General features: G+C 39.6%; 1 protein-coding gene across 5 annotated transcripts in view; it reads right to left on the bottom strand.

Annotated features, from left to right (window-relative positions):
* Window positions 1-18,050, bottom strand: part of LOC105481032 (zinc finger protein 462) — a 153,263-nt gene that overhangs the window by 67,125 nt on the left and 68,088 nt on the right. For all 5 annotated transcript variants that reach the window (XM_011740281.3, XM_024792629.2, XM_071078113.1 and 2 more), the window contains exons 4-7: window positions 17,225-17,389; window positions 15,362-15,465; window positions 12,270-12,388; window positions 8,592-8,783 (exon numbers count right to left, since the gene is read on the bottom strand). In XM_011740281.3, coding sequence (XP_011738583.1) covers window positions 8,592-8,783; window positions 12,270-12,388; window positions 15,362-15,465; window positions 17,225-17,389 — 580 coding nt within the window. The remainder of the gene's footprint in view (window positions 1-8,591; window positions 8,784-12,269; window positions 12,389-15,361; window positions 15,466-17,224; window positions 17,390-18,050) is intronic.

Below are 18,050 nucleotides of genomic sequence, written 5' to 3'. Positions count from 1 at the left end.
CTGACTCACCATGTCACTCCTCGTGCCCTTCTCTTTCAAATGAGATTAATCATTTATACCTCCAATTCATTAGACATATTAAAGCAGATGACATATTTAAGACAATTGGCAGAATAAAAAAAATTATTTTTCATCACTTGGGAACTGAACGAAGAGACATGCAGAACCCTTATGTAAACCAGAATGAATGACTTTCAAACTGGCCAAGGGGGAAAAAAATAACTAGCAGTGCTAAAAATGAACACATAGGTGAAGAGTTGAGAAGGTCCTGCATCTCTCAATGTAGCTATCATAGCAGCTCTGGTGGAGGACTCACAGTGCATCAAAATAAAATATGATGTAAGAGAGTGACTTGTGCGAGTCATCTAAGAATGTTTTGTGTCCCCATGGAAGCTGAAGAACCTAGCCTTGGAATGACTTCTCCACAAGCAGTGTGCTAGGAAATGAAACCTTAGCTGGGCCCTACACTCTCGGCCAAATACTTCCTTTGGGTTGAACTTGATGACTCGGAAACTGTTTGCAAAGTGGAAGAGCCCCAGTGGCAGGAATACATCATTTCCTGGGCCTAAACAGAAAGGGACCGAATCCAGCAGAGGGCAAGCAGATTCTCCCACCTGTATACTTTCCCCTCATGTCACTTTTGGCCATTTGTTATTTCACCACTTTTGTTTAATCACCACCACTGGGATTTTTCTGTTGGCTGTTATTTACGGTTAATAAAACATGTTAACAAAAATATGTGTACATCATTTGGACATGCTTTCCTGGGACATACAATCAAAATGTATGTAATTTATTTTTTCCAAAAAAATAATTGTAGCTAAAAAGTTATTTATGGCATCTTATTCTCACCTCCATACTAACTTACTTTTATTTTATTTTTATGTTTTTATAGAGGTGGGATCTTGCTATCTTGCCCAGGCTGGTCTTGAACTCCTGGCCTCAAGAGATCCTCTTGCCTCAGCCTCCCAAAGTGTTGGGATTACAGGCATGAGCCACAACAGCGTGGCTCTTCCCACTTTAAAAAAAATTATTTGTTTACATACCCATCTTTCCAAGGACATTCCCTCGACTCTAGCAAGGCTGTTGCAGGACTTCTACCTCTAAATCATGGCTCACTCTTGTGACTTCTCCCAACTCAAATGCCCTTCCTTCTGCCTGTGTAAAATCCTCTCAAACAGAGTAGAAAGAGTGGAGAGACCTATGAGTCATAAGAAGTCTCAAGACAGTTTGAGGGATTTTTATCTCAAGTAAAATTGGGCTAAAATACTAGCTTCAGCTCCAGGGACAGAAAATTTGAAGTGGGCAATGAGAAGACAAGGAAAGATTCTTTCTTTTAAAAAATAACTGAGATTAGTTGTTTTAGATGATTCAGCTAATGACTGACTATATTTTTCTGCTAAAGAATAAAGTCGATTTCTTCCCTTCTAGATACTTTCCACAAATGAGGCCTGGAAGACTTGAGGTAATCTCCAAGCAGTTCACCCAGAGATGTGAAAGTCAGATGTGGAATTATGAAGCAAACTCCAGTGTTTCTGGGAACTAGTTCTGAATAAGTTTAGTGGTATATGGTTATATTTCTGATGAACAGTGTTTTTGTTGGCATGGGAAGAGGGAGATGAGTTAGTTGACTAAGTTCCCAGGACACGGAAAGCCTACACTTGAAATGTTTTCATCTCTGGCACAAAGGATGATATTAGCCACAAAACTGTGGCTAATTCAAAAAGTCACAGAATTTCCAGGCAGGTTGGTATCTTGGGAAGTGTCTATCACATGACCTTTGAGTTCAGAGTGGTGATAATTTTGGAGGGTTGCTCTTTGCCACTGAGGTAGAGTTTTAACAGTTAATCCCTGTAATAATAGAAGATTCGGGGTCTTCAATGCCACTTTGCTCCACTGAAGTTGCAGACCTCTTAAGTCTTTACAGTAGAAATATAGAAATATAGTAAGTGTTAAAATGAACTTTAGGCCACATTTTGATGTAGAAATTCTGATATCAAAAAGAGAAGGTTAGTTAGTAGCTGGTCAGATAATTTTGAGACCAGCAGAACCTATTAAAAATTATAGTCAAGCCATTAAAACTATGTCTTACATTGCATGTGCTATAAACGATGTAAATTTTTGTACTTTACAATTAGTTATTCACTTGGGAGTCTCCATTTCATGACAGTCATTTTTAAAGAAACCACCTCATTTTTTCTTTCAATCTGATTGCAATTGGAACCTGTGTGGAAGGGCTGATGCCCTAGCAACTAACTGGATCCTCTTAAAGGTTGAATTTTATGTCTGACCTATTTAGAGATCTGAAAAGCTTCTCTTCAAAAATAAAGCATCCCAGATCTTAATTTTTAGTTGTCAAGCATTGCTGCAGCCAAGGTAAAATGAGTTGATAGTTTGGAGCTAGACTCAACATAATTCTTAGAGAAGATTTTCCTTTTAAGCTTAAATGTAATTCATGCACTAATATTTTTTAAACTTTATCTAATACCTTACATTTCATATATGAATCTAATAATATATTTAGGTCAAGTTACATTTTTAAGTGACATCTAGGAGTATTCCATATGTTAAATATAAAGGCTCAGAATGACATTTGTTAAAGACTGGATTAATCTCATGGGTATTGCTGTAATTATTCCCCCCAATCATCTCATCTACGGCATAGGTTAGTGAAGTATCATTCATGGGCCTTCCCTTTGTTTTTGTACATACAGTTTTATTGGAGCATAGCCATGTTGTTTTTCTACATATTGTCTATGGTCACTTTCATGTTACAATGACAGAGTTAAGTAGTTGTGACAGAGACTGCATGACCTACAGTGCTGAAAATATTTTCTGTCTGGCTCTTTTTATAGAAAAAAATTGCCAATAAGCTGGCACAGAAAGACAAATACTGCACATTCTTATGTCCTATGTAGACGCTAGAAAAGTTGATCTCATAGAAGCAGCAAGTAGAATAGTGGTTACTAAAGACTGGGAAGGGCATTAGGGTGGTAAATAGATATAAAATTATAGCTGGATAGGAAAAACAAGATCTAGAATTTTACAGCATCTTAAGATAACTAGAATAAACAACAACTGATTGTATATTTACTAACAGCTTAAAGAGCAGATTTTGAGTGTTTCCAACACAAAGAAATAACAAATGTTTGAGGTGATGGAAATGCTAATGGCCCTAATTTAATCATTACACATCACATGCATGTATCAAATTATCACACGGTATGCCACAAATATGTGTAATTATTATGAGTCAATTTAATTTTTTTTTAAAGGAAAAAGTTTGCCAATCTCTAATGTTCAGAAAAACTGAGTCTCACCAAATGAGTCTCTTCTAACCAATATATTGTTTTAAAAGTCGATGGGAAAAGTTTTCAGGTAGAATAGAAAGCTCTACTCATTGACAAGTTTTATTGGTCAGTTTATCACTATATCGTCTTTGAATCTGAATTTAACTGCGGCCAAACACTGTATATTGACAGAGACACAGAGAACAAATTAGCCCACTCTAAGATCAATAATTGTGTGCACTTGCTCCAAGAAGCAACTCTGCTAACAGCTGGCCATACTAGAAATGTTCATCTCTCCAGCTCCATCATACTTTCTATATCCTTCTGAGGGACAGAAGGGTTTATACCCTGTCTTAACCTTCAGCTTCTCCCCTATACAGAAGGTCTCATCATGCAGGGAACAATGACAACATTTAAAATGCTCTTTGTCAAGGAAGATCTTTTTATCTTGGCAGAGTAATTGCGTCTGATAATTAATGTTAGAGCATTCCCTAAGGTTTCATCTTCAGATTGTCTTTTGACCTGCCTCTTAAACGGAAGTGAAATAAACTCATCCTGTATAATTTGGTTAGTGGGGTTAAAATGTATTTGAGGACCCAGTACAATTAACAGAACTGAAAACTGTGATGCTTCCAAGATATCATGGGTCCATGAAAAGAATAAGTATTTAGTAAGTACTTACCTAACTGTCCATATTGGAAAATTAGGGGACAGAAAAAATAGCATATCTGCAAGTACTAATAGAGCACCAGGAAGATGAGGGATAGAAGAGTATAAGAGTACGTTTGGGGCCAGTGAAAATCAATCCTTAAAGGAAGTGAAAGTCATGGACTAGTAGAGAAAAGCAGACAGGAAAGAAATCCATCTAACCTCCCAGCAGAGCTTACTGAAAGTGAGTAGAAGTACAAAGCAAGACATTAAATGTTTAGGATAGTAAGTAGAGAGATGGCAGGAATGTCAGTATTTGCTAGTGAAGCCACTGTGCAATGATGAAAGCATGACTAAATGGTGAACTTTGGATGCAACGCTGAAGACTTTGATATGAGAGATAATAAGTACGTGTGGTTCCTTGATGAGAAATGTCTTGATAAAAATAGTGTTTGTCAAGTATTATTCTAGAGCTTAGAGGAGAAAAACCAATTGAGATTTATTAAAAAATCTGTACAAAAGGAAATTGCAAAGCTCCTTGCAACATTTTTCTATTAATTCATAATATCACAGACTTCTCTTTTGGGTGGACTATATCAAGTTCTATATTATAAATGGAGGGGTATCACAACCAAGTGTTCTTTGTGTTTTCTCTGGGTTGCTAACTAAGGCACCGGCAAAACAAACAAACAAACAAACAAACAAACAATGTTACCATCATTCACCTTACTCACTTTGTACCTGGTCTGATTTTTGTTTTTGTCCTAAATGCATCATAGTAGCTATTTTCTAAAGCAGGCAATTCCATAGCATAACTGCATAGATAGAAGAAACAAATTAACTTATTAGTCTCCGGGAGAAACTAGAGGCAGGAAAATGGAATGTCATCACTGGCTTGACTTAACACATAGTTGAATTTTAAGTTATATATCCATTGGCCATGTCCTGTATAGCTTCTCAGACCTAAAACAGATCTCATGGCTAAACTACGCTGTCCTAGTTTCTTGGTTATTTTACAGCTGTGCGTATGTATGTATTTTTCTGTACTGAAAGCAGAGACTTGGAAACAGCCGGATAAAAGCCAGTCCTGTGTTGTACATGGCAGGAGAAGGAACACAGTAAACACAAACACAGCAGAGCATTTCCCTTTGTTGACAACCTTATTGTTTCCCCTTAATGCATTGTTTAGAATAGCAATTATGTGTCATTGCCCATTATCTTATAGACAAAACCAATACCATAGAGCCGTCGCTTTTCTTTCCAACAACTGATCATCATGAATATATAGAGGATTCGTGTGCTGGTGAAACATGTCAAGACTGACAGCTCAGAGCCCAAGAGCACGGTTGAAGCACAGAAGAGGTGTGCGGCCAGGCAGCTGGAATGAAATCTCCCCTCTACCTTCTCATTTTTGCTTTCTTCGCTCTTCTCCCTCCTCTGGGTTGGGAGGGAGAGCAGCTTAGAAAGAACATCCCTTTTCAGGCTGTTTCCCTCTGCCAGAGAAGACTGGCTCCCTCTCAAGACGGCAAGCATTTGACCACTGCAAATAGCAGGAACATGTCAACTTGTTTTATTCACATCCCTCACTCGGGAATCAGAAAGCCAAAGACACACTGGTGATTTCCCTGGTTTTATGGATCTTGACTCCCCCCAGGCCTGCAACACATTTTTGGTTGGTGTGTTCACATTGTCCTGGCATCTGCAGTGTGGGAAACCTGAACTGAGAGCCAATAGCCCCACAGCTTCTCTCTATTAAAATGTGCAATTGGATTTCACATGTGTGTTTCTAACACCATTCAAGGCATAATTTACAGGCTACTATCTAGCCCCACAGCTGTTTTTCCATCCTGTAGACTTAGCTGTTTCTAGGAATCCACCATCCAGCTCCTTAGCAAAGTCTTCCTACTTTGGGCCTGCTTAGCCATTCTTGGCTATGCAAAACTATACAAAATCTATAATAAGGATTCAAGAAAATACTTACTGAATGAACAACTATTAACTACTCTTTCCACAGAATTATTCATTCATATGAATAGCCTTCTTTTTATTTACCTCATCTAATCAGCTTTTATGTCATCAAATTAAACTAATCACTGCTGATCCATTGATATAGGTCATTTATATACATTAAAAACAGTACAGGCCCAATGACTTCTGTGTAGGGCTCACTAAATAGTTATCACGCAGAGCTTTCAGTTACTATGTTCTCTCATAAGAAGAAAACTGAGAATCACTTTTATATATTGCAAATTATTTCCCTGTGCCTAAACAAAAACAGACCATCCATGTTATAGAGAGAGCTACTCAATATCACTTTGTCGTATTTCTGTGACAACCACCCCTCCCCACAGTCTACCTCTGAGAATCTGAAATCACTCCCCAAACAGGTTAGGCCTGAGGCTTAGGGTTATGGTTAGCTCAAATGTTAAGTGCTAATAATATCATCTAAACAATTGATTCTAAGTTGTCAGAGGGCCAGAAAAATCCTATACTCATTTCTGATTCTTCCGTGCATAGCCAAGTCCTCGGGAGAGAGTACAGGCTCAAGAATTTAAGTGAACTCAACTCTTCTTAGTCTATGCAGAGGCTAACAATACACGCAGTGGGGTGGGTTTAAAGGATTCCCTTGACCTCTGACTGAGACCCACCTTTCAAGGAAGAAAGACAAAGGAAAAAGAAGGTATGACATTGAGAAAAACATCCCAGCGAAAGCCTTTGCTAGCAATGGCACTGAGATGAATCTGTTCCATTCAAACGGCTCCACGAATGTAGCTTCCATGTCAGATGAAAACAATTACTTAAAAATCACATTAATAAAGATCTTACAATGTGGGTCAAGTTAGATTTTGCCCTTCTGGTTGCAATATACCAACCCTTCCTGGTGAATAGAGTACTTCAGGTGAAAAGGGGACATTTTCTTTACACTTCCACGGGTACTGTCACCCAGTCCTAGATGTACGACTCTAAATTTTCCCAGAAGAAAAAAAAAAAAAAACACCACAGGCTTCCTTCCACATTTTAAACTACTACACAGTAGCTAAGGAGATTGTGTGGTCACGTCATCACAAGTCGTAGCCATCATAACAGGCCTTCTTTGTTAAACAGAAGTCCTTTAAGGCAGGGATACCAGTAAGGAGCTATAGTGTTGAACGCTATAAAGGATTTGCAAAGGAAAGACCACCAAGCTTCAAAAATGTTTTAAAAAGCAGCTTTTCATCTTAGGACTTACCATTTCATTTCCTCCCACAGGTGTCTGCTCACAGGCCTCATGAATAAACATTACTCATTTACTCTTTCGATAATCTGAGAATTAGACCATGTTGACAAGTTGGGCTGTCAGATCGTCAGGTTATCTGAAGAGTCTCTTGGTTTAAACACATACATTAAAAATAACCAAAATTCGTACTTGTTATAAATGGTCCCAAAGGCCAGAATTGCAACCAAAGGATGAAAAGTACAGAAATAAAACGGCCGTTTATTAAATACCTACTATGTGTCAGAGGCTGTATTAGGTATTTTACAGGTGTGTACCTTTTCTCATTAATCTCTGAAGATAATCAGTTGAGGTAGATATCACTATCCCCGATTTTACATATGGGAACAAGAAGCTAAGATTGCCCAGGGAAACGTGACCACCATTGAGAGAAGTGAGATTTCAAATCCAGGCTTTTGTTCGGCTTTCTTTCCAGTCCACTAAGCTCCTCCCAAGAATGTAACAGTAGACCTTGGCAGACAGTCGTTCCTTGACCTGGGAAGTACTCAAGCTGATGGTAGCTAACTGGCTCCCGCAGAAGGGACTCAAGAACTAGAAGGGGTTGGAAGAGAGCAGGTCTACCTCGAAGAATCTGCAGACTTCCTCTACTTCTTTTCCAAGTAGCGGATTCTGCAATCATTTGAGGTGAGATGAGAAATCAAAACAGGTCTGCTTCCTGGTCTTATAAAAACAATAAATAAACTATCCCTTTGCTTACTATGCCACATCTGCAGGCCCCAAGGTCTGGACTCTCTTTCTCTACCCTACAGCTTTGGTCACACTGCTATCAAGGAGACCCTTGCCCTGGCTTCCTGTATTTCTGTTGAAATACTACAAAACTAAACAGTAACACACTCCTCCCAACTCATGCCTCCTTAGCATCCTTTAGCTGTAAGAAATCCCTATGTCACCCCTAAGGTATCACATGGCTCAATGAGACATACTTCCCCACTCATTCATCCTTTGCATTCCTACTTTGAATTTTGTGTCATTAATGTACATACCTGTCACCCCAAACACTTCACAGCACATCTTTTTTAGAACAAGACAGGATATAAAGAAAAACAAACAAATTGGCCTGGTACTCCATTCGCTTTCTTGCTTGAAACCACAGTGGAACGATTGAAAACTAATCCATCCCACTTGACTGTCTCTTTCCACCAGCAACACTCCCATGAGCGCTGACTTCCGTTTTCAGCGTGGCGTCACACAGATGCTCAACAAGTTCATTTCCCCTTCCCACTCCAACTTCTACACCATTTCAACCTTTTCACATTTCTTCCTTCTCTTGAACCATCATGTTTTCACATAAGATTTTCCTCTAAAAAGAATGACTGGCAATGAATCCCAGCCCACCTCAACCCTGAGTGGTTAATTCCAGCTTGGAAGCCCATTTTTACCATTGGAGTCTTCCACTTCTTCAGCTGGGGTAGCTTTCTGGGAGGAGTGGTGGGAGTGTGAGGAGAGGAGACTGACGATCCGTGGCCTGGGAAGGGTCAGGGCTTTTCCGTGGACCTTGAGGGAGTGTTCCTTCAGCTGGCTGATTGTCATGGTGGAGAACGAGCACCAAGAACACTTGTAGGCATGCTCACCTGGAAGAGGATGGTGACAAGAAATAGAACAGGAAAAAGAGGGGAGAAGGGTATAAGGCCGGGGTGGAAACAAGATAACTCAGTTAACTCACGCTAGAGAAGCGCTTCTCAAGCTTCATGTTCTACGAACGAACCTCACAGACCAACAACCTGCCACAACCACAGTGCTCCTTTGGAGTGGAAACTCTTCCATGAGCTCCAGAATCTAGTGAACTGGTCCTTTTTCATTTTGGGCTCTACTTACAGGAGTGAAGCTATGAATTGATTCCCCAACAGGAAGTGAAACCCAACTGCCTATGATACCTCCTTTAGAAAAATGTCCAATCCCTTTTCCCCCCTCTCTACACTAGAAATGACCATGTCAGGTTTCATTCAAGGTTGCCTTTTTGTCAGTCACAGAAAATAATATGCTTAATTATTATTCCAATGATCTATTAGTGGCTTTTTAATCACAAAGTCATTCAGTGCAAGCTCTGCTGTGCTATTCTATTCTGTATTTCCTTGCTAACTATACACGTTCTCATCCCACATATATACATTTTTGGACCAGTTCACAAACCTCAGCACAGAACTCCATTTCCCTATCTAGTCAATAACACAGAAATGGGCAAAAATAAGTCATTTCTCTAAGGAAGGGAGCTGTATATGTAAACATGGGGGTTGAGGGGGTACAGTGTGTGTGTGTGTGTGTGTGTGTGTTTATCTCCAATATTCTTCAATAAAGAGTGCCTCTCAGTAAAAATAAGCACTATTTTTTAAATTAGTTTTATGCCACTGAAATGTAACACAGATCACCATGACCAAATTAAGTTAGAATGGGATTTACCTTTGCCATATGTTACCTTTTAAATTAATTACATTTTAAGAACTAAGAGTGTGAAGTGGGCATGCTTAAATTGTTGGATATATACACACTGATAAGATCAATTCAGAAAGCCATTTTGCTTCTAAGAACAATAGACATAGAAATGCTCATGTTTCCAACCCAGTAATTCCATTTCAAAGAGTAATAAGAAGATATCCTTTAATAAATATAAAGCTTTACTTAGAAATACGCATCATTTATGCTTGAAAAAAGTATGAAATAACCTAAATTTACAACTACAAGGAAACAAGTCAATCTTGGCATATCCTATTGATGATTTATTTTATTCAATTAAAATAAATTCTTGGAATTTATAATAACATAAAAAATAAAAGTAAATACAAAGGCTAAATATATATATTCAATGACATTAGTATTACAACTGTTAAAAATAATTATAGAGAAAATGACTGAAAGGAAATATATGAAATGTTAACAATAGTGGTATTTAGATAACAAGATTATGAATGACTGTATTTCTTCTTTCATTTCCAAATTTTCTCTAATGAACATGTATTTTTAAAATTAATTTTTAAGGTGACATTTAAAAGTTAGAGAAGAAAGAAGAGAAAACAGAATCATAAAGTTTTGTGGACCAGTGAAAATGAACAGAGCTGTGGTCTAAGGATTAAAAGCAAGAAAAACAGGTATTGGAAGATCATTCTTTGCCCCTGCTTTTCCGAGATCATTACTTTCCTGCCACCATGAAAATTACTAAATGGGTTCACATGTGAAGTGAGTATAGCATCCAAGTTCTATAATTAAGCCTTCCTCTCACCACTGATGACCCTCAGAGCTTGCATTTCCAAAAAAGTCTTGAAGAAAACCACAGACAAACTTGAATTGCTCAACATCACGAAGCACAAGGAAGGACAGAAGTTCAAAAAAGTCAGAGGACCCAACCAGGAATACCAGTCAGTTGTATCTCTTTAGGAGTTAGATCACAATGCTGAGTATGATGTTTACTTATATATATATATGACAATATATAGAATACTACTGCCCTCTTTATTCTATTTTTTCATTTTTTTTTAAATGCAAGCTTGGTTATGTGAACCTTACTGGTGGCTGTGAGTTGCATGACCTGAGAGAGAATTCAAATCCAGATGTTTGGGTTAGCACACATAACCTTTTCTTCTTTAAAATAAAATAATCCACCTAGAACAGACAAGATGAGTCAAGAGTCTTTTAGAAAATGTACTGGCGTTTTCGAAGCCAAGCCCCGCTCAGTCGCTCAAAGCAATGTCATGGAGGCCAAGGTTCCAAGGTATGTCAAGAACTGAATTACATTGCTCCCAATCTCTCTTACTGGATGCACTCTTCTTGCCAGCCAGTGAGCACAGGGAGCCAGTTTGCTGGGTCAGCTCCAAGAGCAGACACTTCAGCTTAATATGCTGGCATCAGTGTGCAGGCTCTGATGCTCTCTTCAAGTCTTTCCCACAGGCGGAATCATCTCTTCCCAGCTCTTGCTGGTAAAAGTGCTTTTGACGAGGCTAAGGCCTATGGGCAAAACTCACCAGGATAGTGTCCCAGCTGGATAATTTACAATATACACAAGTTAGAAAAGAGTGATTTGAACCCTGAAGCCACTCACTTCATGGACTTTAGTAGGAATTTCCCAGAGACAGAAAAATACAAAAAGATAGAGAAAAGCCCCTATAGCTAACTTCCCTGTCCCATTCCTGACTCCTAGTGGAGTTTGGGGCAGCTGGGAGCCCTGGGCAATTTTATTGCATTAAGTCAGTTCAACAAAATCCAACACTCAGAAGATAGTGAAGAGACATGGTCCTGTTTACACAAGAGTATGAGGAGCTAGCAAAAGTGAAGGACTTAGGTTCTGAGCGGTTCTTACAACACTGTTCAGAGTGTGACCAAGGGTTATACAAGGCACAAGGGATGTGGCACGATGTCTCCCCTTTAGGACTATTGTAGGACTAAAGAAGATGATGCATGTAACATGCCTAGTGCAGAGCCTGGTGGGTAAGGGATGTTCATGACACATCAGACGTCAACAACAGTGGTCTTCAGATAAGATTACAGATGACTGACTGTGTTTCTTCTTTCATTTCCAAATTTTTTCTAATGAATAATGAGATGGAACAACAATATGATAGAGACCAGTACAGCTCCTGGACACTCACCACCCAGTCATTTTCTATCTTATGTACGGAAACGTATCTAAGGGTATCTTTGAAAAATCTCACACACCTTGAGTTCCCTTTGCCCTTTCTAACTTCCTTAAGTTGTTAACTTTATTTTAGCTGGGAAGTCTTTTTAGTACATATAACGATTCTTGGCAATAGCATTAGAAAGTATAGGCAATTTAGAAATTTCTGTAAAAATCGCCAACAGTCTAATTCTAACTTGTTAGTAGCACGAACAAACTAACTATAACATGGGTGACATAGGCTTTGTATTATTTTGGATTTAGGTGATTTTGTTTAACTTTTACTTTTTTCTTTATTTTTTCTTTACTAGGTGAAAATAAAACTGAATATACATCCATCCCAAGAATAACATTCTCAAGTGTAAGGTAGGACAGTATTTCACTCAATAAAGACCATCAGGTTTCAAACTCAGAGAGTGCTAAAGAACTTGCGCATCATCAGTGCACAACTCACCAGCATGAGCTTTGAGTATATGTGTTTTCAGCCGGCTGTTATAGGAGGACTTGAAGGAGCAGAGTTTGCATCGGAATGGTTTATGGTGTCCGTGGTGCGTTTGCATATGGCGATCCAAACTTGATGTAGAAAGGAAACAAAAAGAAAAATGACAAAATTAAAAATTGCATAGAGGATTTGCTCATTGTCTTTTTTCCAGGAATCCTACTTTTAGGTCATTCAAAGCCTTTTTGTTTACTTTTCAATAATGGCATTTATCAATTTAATTAATTAATTTTCAAGAGTTGTACCTACTCTAAGAGGACAGGAAGCTAAAGGAAGAGATCAAGAGATTTTTTTTTGGACTTAGAAATATGGCAGTGGTAACAGGTCACGGTAAGAATCTTTATTGTCCCTTCTTATAGCTCTGATAATTGGAAGAGTGTATCTAAAAAGAGAAGGTACAATATGGGTGAATTCAAGCTTCCTGCCAAGCCAGTGAGAGTGCCTATCAATTAGTCCTCTAACTTATTCAAATAACAGAATGGGAATTAGAGAAATTTAGCATTTGAAAAGAGCTGACTTTCTTTTTGAATTCTAATTCTACTTTCATTGTGAACACTAGAGTGAGGAAGGGAGGTTTAGAAGTGGCTGACCTTCTTGCAATGGGCTGTCTTGTTTCCAGGATCTATATTAATTTGGAGGCAAAGTGCATGCATGTTTAAAGGAGTCACATGGTCAAACGGCTGCACATCCCTTCTGATACACACAGCCATGTTTGCTGTAAGTCTTCCAGAAGCAACTTACAAGGGAGTTATTTAATTACAACAAACCCCTAGTACTTCATAATAATTATTAGCCTAAAAAAATAATAAATCTACCAAACAAGGTGTGGGAAGAAGTTCTAATTTGTATCAGTACTCCAGAGAACTAAAATCCATTCTAAATGCCTCATGTGGGAACGGTACTGCTACCATTTCAACATATAATGCTCTCCTGAGCTCCAAAGCAACATTTTCAATTGCCCCTGGACAGCTCCCTCTGGGTGTCCTTTAGTTATCTTTAACTCAACCTGTTCTAAACAAACCCATCAGAGAGTTGTCTACAAAACAAATTATCTTCTTCATTTCCTTGTTTCTATAAATGGCACTAACCTTTCTCCCAGTTGAGTAAACTGAAAACCTAGGTGCCATCTGTATTTTACTTTGTCCCTCATCTCATGCATTGAATCAATTTTTCCAAGTCAGGCAAATCCATTCCTTCAATCATTCCGTAACTTCTTGAACTAGCTACTTAGCTACTATTATTGCTTCTTAATTCCTTGTCCCCAGCCCCCATGTTTTTTCTTTTTTCTTTTTTTTTTTTCATCTCAAGAGCACACACTATGGAGTCAGACTACCTGGGATAAAATCTCAGCCATTACTTATAGGTTGAGTGACCTTGGGCAAATTACTTAATTTTTCTAGGCTTTACTTTTCTTATTCATAAGATGATAATAATGTGGCCATACCTTAATGGAGCGTTTGAGAATGAAATTAAGTAATACTTAAAGGCACTTAGTACAGTGCCTGGTATACAGTGAGATGCAATAAATGTTACCAATTATAATTATTTTACTAATTTGACTCTTCCTTTTACCAGTAATTTAAATTATGAAATACTATTTCCTGGCATTTAAAACTCCAAATGTGTCTCCTTTAAAGTATTTAGACCTTATCTTTCACTATTCCTTTACATGTAACTTAAGGATTAGTCAAACTGAATCCCCAGCTAGGGCCCCAGTCAGCTTCATGGTCTCCTCCCTCAGCTTTTCCTCTACATCTTATGTCCTTTCCAAACTACTCAAGTCTTATTTTTCTACTTTAAGACTTGACCCAAATGCTCCTTACTCCATAAAACCTTCCTGACTCTTCCAAAGTTGACGTAACATTTCCCTTCTTTGACACATTATAGTATTTTACTGGTATTTTGAAAGACGTGCTTTATTTTACTGAGTCAGTGGGGTTTGTTTTTTTTTTTTTAATTTTCATAAACCAACCCTTGACCCTAAATTCCCTTGGGCCACAGACCATGGCCTGTGTCTTTATATTTCCCCCAAGTATACTACCTAGGACAGGATACATTCATTTATTCACAATTATTTACTGAAGTTCCACTGTGTGTCAGACAAAGTGATAGATGCTGTTCAATGAATACTTCATGAATTGAAGAGAACCCTACGAATTTTATGCTAATGTATGGATCTGATGACAAAGATTAGATATTAGGCTCCATATAATAACAAAAGTGTTTACAACCCATCCTAACCTCTGTGAAACCACCACCTCCTTCTTCTGTTCAACAACCACTAACTGGCCCTTTATCTTTTGTAAGAAGCAAACGGTCCTTTATTTCATTAAAAAATTTGTTTTAAAAAGCATGTCAGTCTTAGTCACCTTTATCCAAGACTGTCCAAATGCATTATTGAATATTTATCTCTCTTTTATATGGCTGAAAGAGAAAGGCAACAAAAAGTTGTTCTTAAAACCACCCCTCTTTCCATGGCCCCAAAAAGCCTTACACACTTGTTCCAAATTTACACTTTCAAAGCTGTGATGAGTAATGGGAAGCTCCCCCCGCTCAATCTCCCTGTATGTCAAGCAACTCTTTGGCATCCATGAACTTCTTTACCTTTCAAGGTCTCTTGAAAAATTGCAAGCAACGTTTCTTTGGTCACACGGGTTAACAGTCCTAATTTTACCTCTTTCGCAAATCAGTTTTCCAAATGGACTTTACTTCCTCAAACAATGACTAGATTTTGACTGAATGTTCGACAGATGAATCAGGAGACTCATCTACTCTCCACAGCTGCATTTTTCCTTTGGGTAAATCATAGGAATTCCTCCAATCCTCATTTTTCAAATGCCTGCATTGGCCAGATCTAATGCCATCCGATCAATCTCCTGTTCTCAGGCCCATTTTACAGAAAAGGTGACTGAGCTCCAGGTAACAGAGCAGGAGGTGTGAACCATGAGTGGGGCCTTCTTACTCATTCAAGATTCTGCTTTAGCTTAGTGCCTTCCACTATGACATCTTCCCCCAGTAACCACTAGTGACCCCCCAATAGCACTTACTTGTGCCTGAAAGCAGAAACAAAGGAGCAATACTGGCAGCTGTACTTGTCCTCGCGGGTAAACATGGCCAGGGCCAGGTGGCTCCTCTCATGAGAACGCAGCCCCTGCATGGACATCAGGACTCTGTCACATTGACTGCAATGGTATCCCCCCGGCCGGGTTTCATCCTCCAACATTCCATCAAGCAAGCAGTGTTCACCATCCACCCGGCCCACCAGGGCACCACTGGCGTCTTTGGCTGCTTCCAATCCATCCAGGAACAAGTGGGCAGGGTCATCCGCCTCCTGCTAAGAGAACCACACACACACACATGCCCCACCAACAAAATAAATATCCATCATCATTGCCCCCAGCTTTCTTTTTCTCCCTTCATTCTCCCAAACTCAACAGCACTTCTTGTCAAAGCTTCCTCCCCTGCCTCTCCAGCTACCTTTAGAGGGAGAGCAAGCCCAACTGTCATTCCTCACGCAGTGGAGGTGATTTTAGAACAACATACCCGGACACAGGTTGCTACTGCTTGCGAAATGTGAACAAGGGCTTCTCCCGCTCTGAAGACACTTCACTCACTTCTTCCCCTTCTTAAAAGAAAATTCCAACTGCAATCCCATCTAAGATGACATAAAATTGGGCCAGGGTTGTGGCTCACAGAAAAGAGAGGAAGAAAGGAAGAGAATGAAAAGCAAAGTAGTATGGTCATTGAGGAGCCTTGGGCCATTATCTGGAAAGGAAGCAAAGCAAAAGATCCTGCTGTCTGCCCCCTACCCTGTAGATGGTGACTTCAATCTATGACTGGAGACTGCTGCATAATCCATTCAAAAAATTAAGGAGCAGCCTAGTTTTAAGTCACCTGTTTTTCGAGATAGTTCCTTGGGTTACTGATTACACGGGAAAAGCCCTTCTGTCTCTCTCACGTGATCCCAGGAAACGAGCCTGGGACACACCGCAGTGGTGTGTGAAAGAAGCTGACTGCTGATATCCCTGGGTTGCCACTGTTCTGCCAAAAGACAGAAAGCTTCAGTCTTCAATGAAGAAAAGTAGAGACTTTATCTTCATGTTAAATTGGCAAAATAGGATGTAAGCTCAAGAAGGGCAGATGACAAAAATATATTTGCATGTACCCATAGAGAAAGGGCAGAACGCTGAAATGACTTCTGTTTTAATAAATAATAGGGCTGAGCAATATTCTGGAAGATGGGGATGGTGGCTTAGTTACTGACGTGGTGGCTGCTATTAGGATTATGATGTTCAAAACAGGTGGCCTAATAAAAGTTAGAGGGAAAAGGGAAGACATTTGTCAGCATCATATGGGAGAGGGGATGGAGGAGACAAACCAAGGCTTTCAGGGTCAGTTGTGACTTGAATGCTTTTAGTTTTAATGTCTTTTGCAGTCCCCAGAGGATCCAGGATAAGAAGACAAAGAGATTCTCCTAGGCTTTCTGCATCCTCAGCCAGATGAGAACAGTAAGAAGTCAGGAAGAAAGAGGAGCAGAAGACGATGGGAACAGAACCCACTTGATTCCTCTCAAGAGCTCGGGCAACTTGGAAGAACGAAGAGCTAATGGCACTAAACGCAGAAGAGAAGGACGACCTGAAGCCTCCTAGACCGAGAATCCTGGACCTTCTGTTGCCACCAAACTATCCACGTGGAAGGAAACCAGATCGAAACTCGACCTTTCCCTGAACAGAAAGATGAGGAAGGTCCAACCTGCAAAGAAATCAAAACAAGCCAAACCAATCCAAGTATAATTCAGGAATGCCCACATTCTGAGATGCTCTTTCCTGAGCTGCTTTAGGCAATGGGGTTAGTAAGTAACTCGAATCGCTCACACACAAGAATGCTCATCCAGACCTTCCAGTTCTCACCTTCACGGCAGCTGACACAGCTGGGACATTGCCATACTGGACGTGCTTTCGGAGGTGATTGCAGATGGCTCGGAGCGTTGGGTGCACTTCCACACAGAATTTACATTTGTAGCCCACCACTTTCCTCTCCTTGATCTTTGGCACCTCTTCTAAGTGACCAAAAGGCTGGTAAAATACAGTGGTAGCCATCAGTACTCCGAGCCCTCCCTCAATTGTCGGAATTTATTCTTGCAGTTTATTAACATATTTTATTTTAAAGCCGATTATCAGGTTAAAAACCAAGGGAGATATAGGCGAGTATTTTTATATAACAAATTTGTCAGCATCATGGCACGCTGCCTACTATGCAAAGTCTTTGGAACCCAAATATGTTACGGCTTGTGAGTAGAGAAGATTTCTGTGCAGAAGCTCATTGTCACTGCCACTAAGTTATCTGGTTTTCAAACCAGTTTCAACTAGGCAGGTGAAACGTTGCATAGTTGCGCCATTAATGAACTTCTTGATAAAATAAAATCTACTCCTGGAGACGTTAGGTTCGTGTAGCAAACACTGAAGACCAAGACATGGCTGAGAAGTGCTAATGGTACCAAGAGACAGCCCACACTGCCTTAGGAAAGAGCGAGCGTTGTTGTAAAACTAGGCTTCAGATAAAGCTACTTGGCAGAAAGACATACATAGAAACCACCCCAAACCTCCCCTGGGGAGCCATGGGAGGAGTCAAAGGGAAGGAGGGAGGGGAACGGGACCAAGGAGAGGGATGAGCACAGAATGGGAGATAATCAAGCTCGAAATGTTTAATTGACTTATTGAGCTCTCTGGCAAGCTA

This window comes from Macaca nemestrina, chromosome 14 (assembly GCF_043159975.1).
Source record: "Macaca nemestrina isolate mMacNem1 chromosome 14, mMacNem.hap1, whole genome shotgun sequence".
Taxonomy (NCBI): Eukaryota; Metazoa; Chordata; class Mammalia; order Primates; family Cercopithecidae; genus Macaca; species Macaca nemestrina.
The sequence above is the reverse complement of the archived record's forward strand: the minus strand, read 5'-3'. Positions and strand labels throughout refer to the sequence as shown.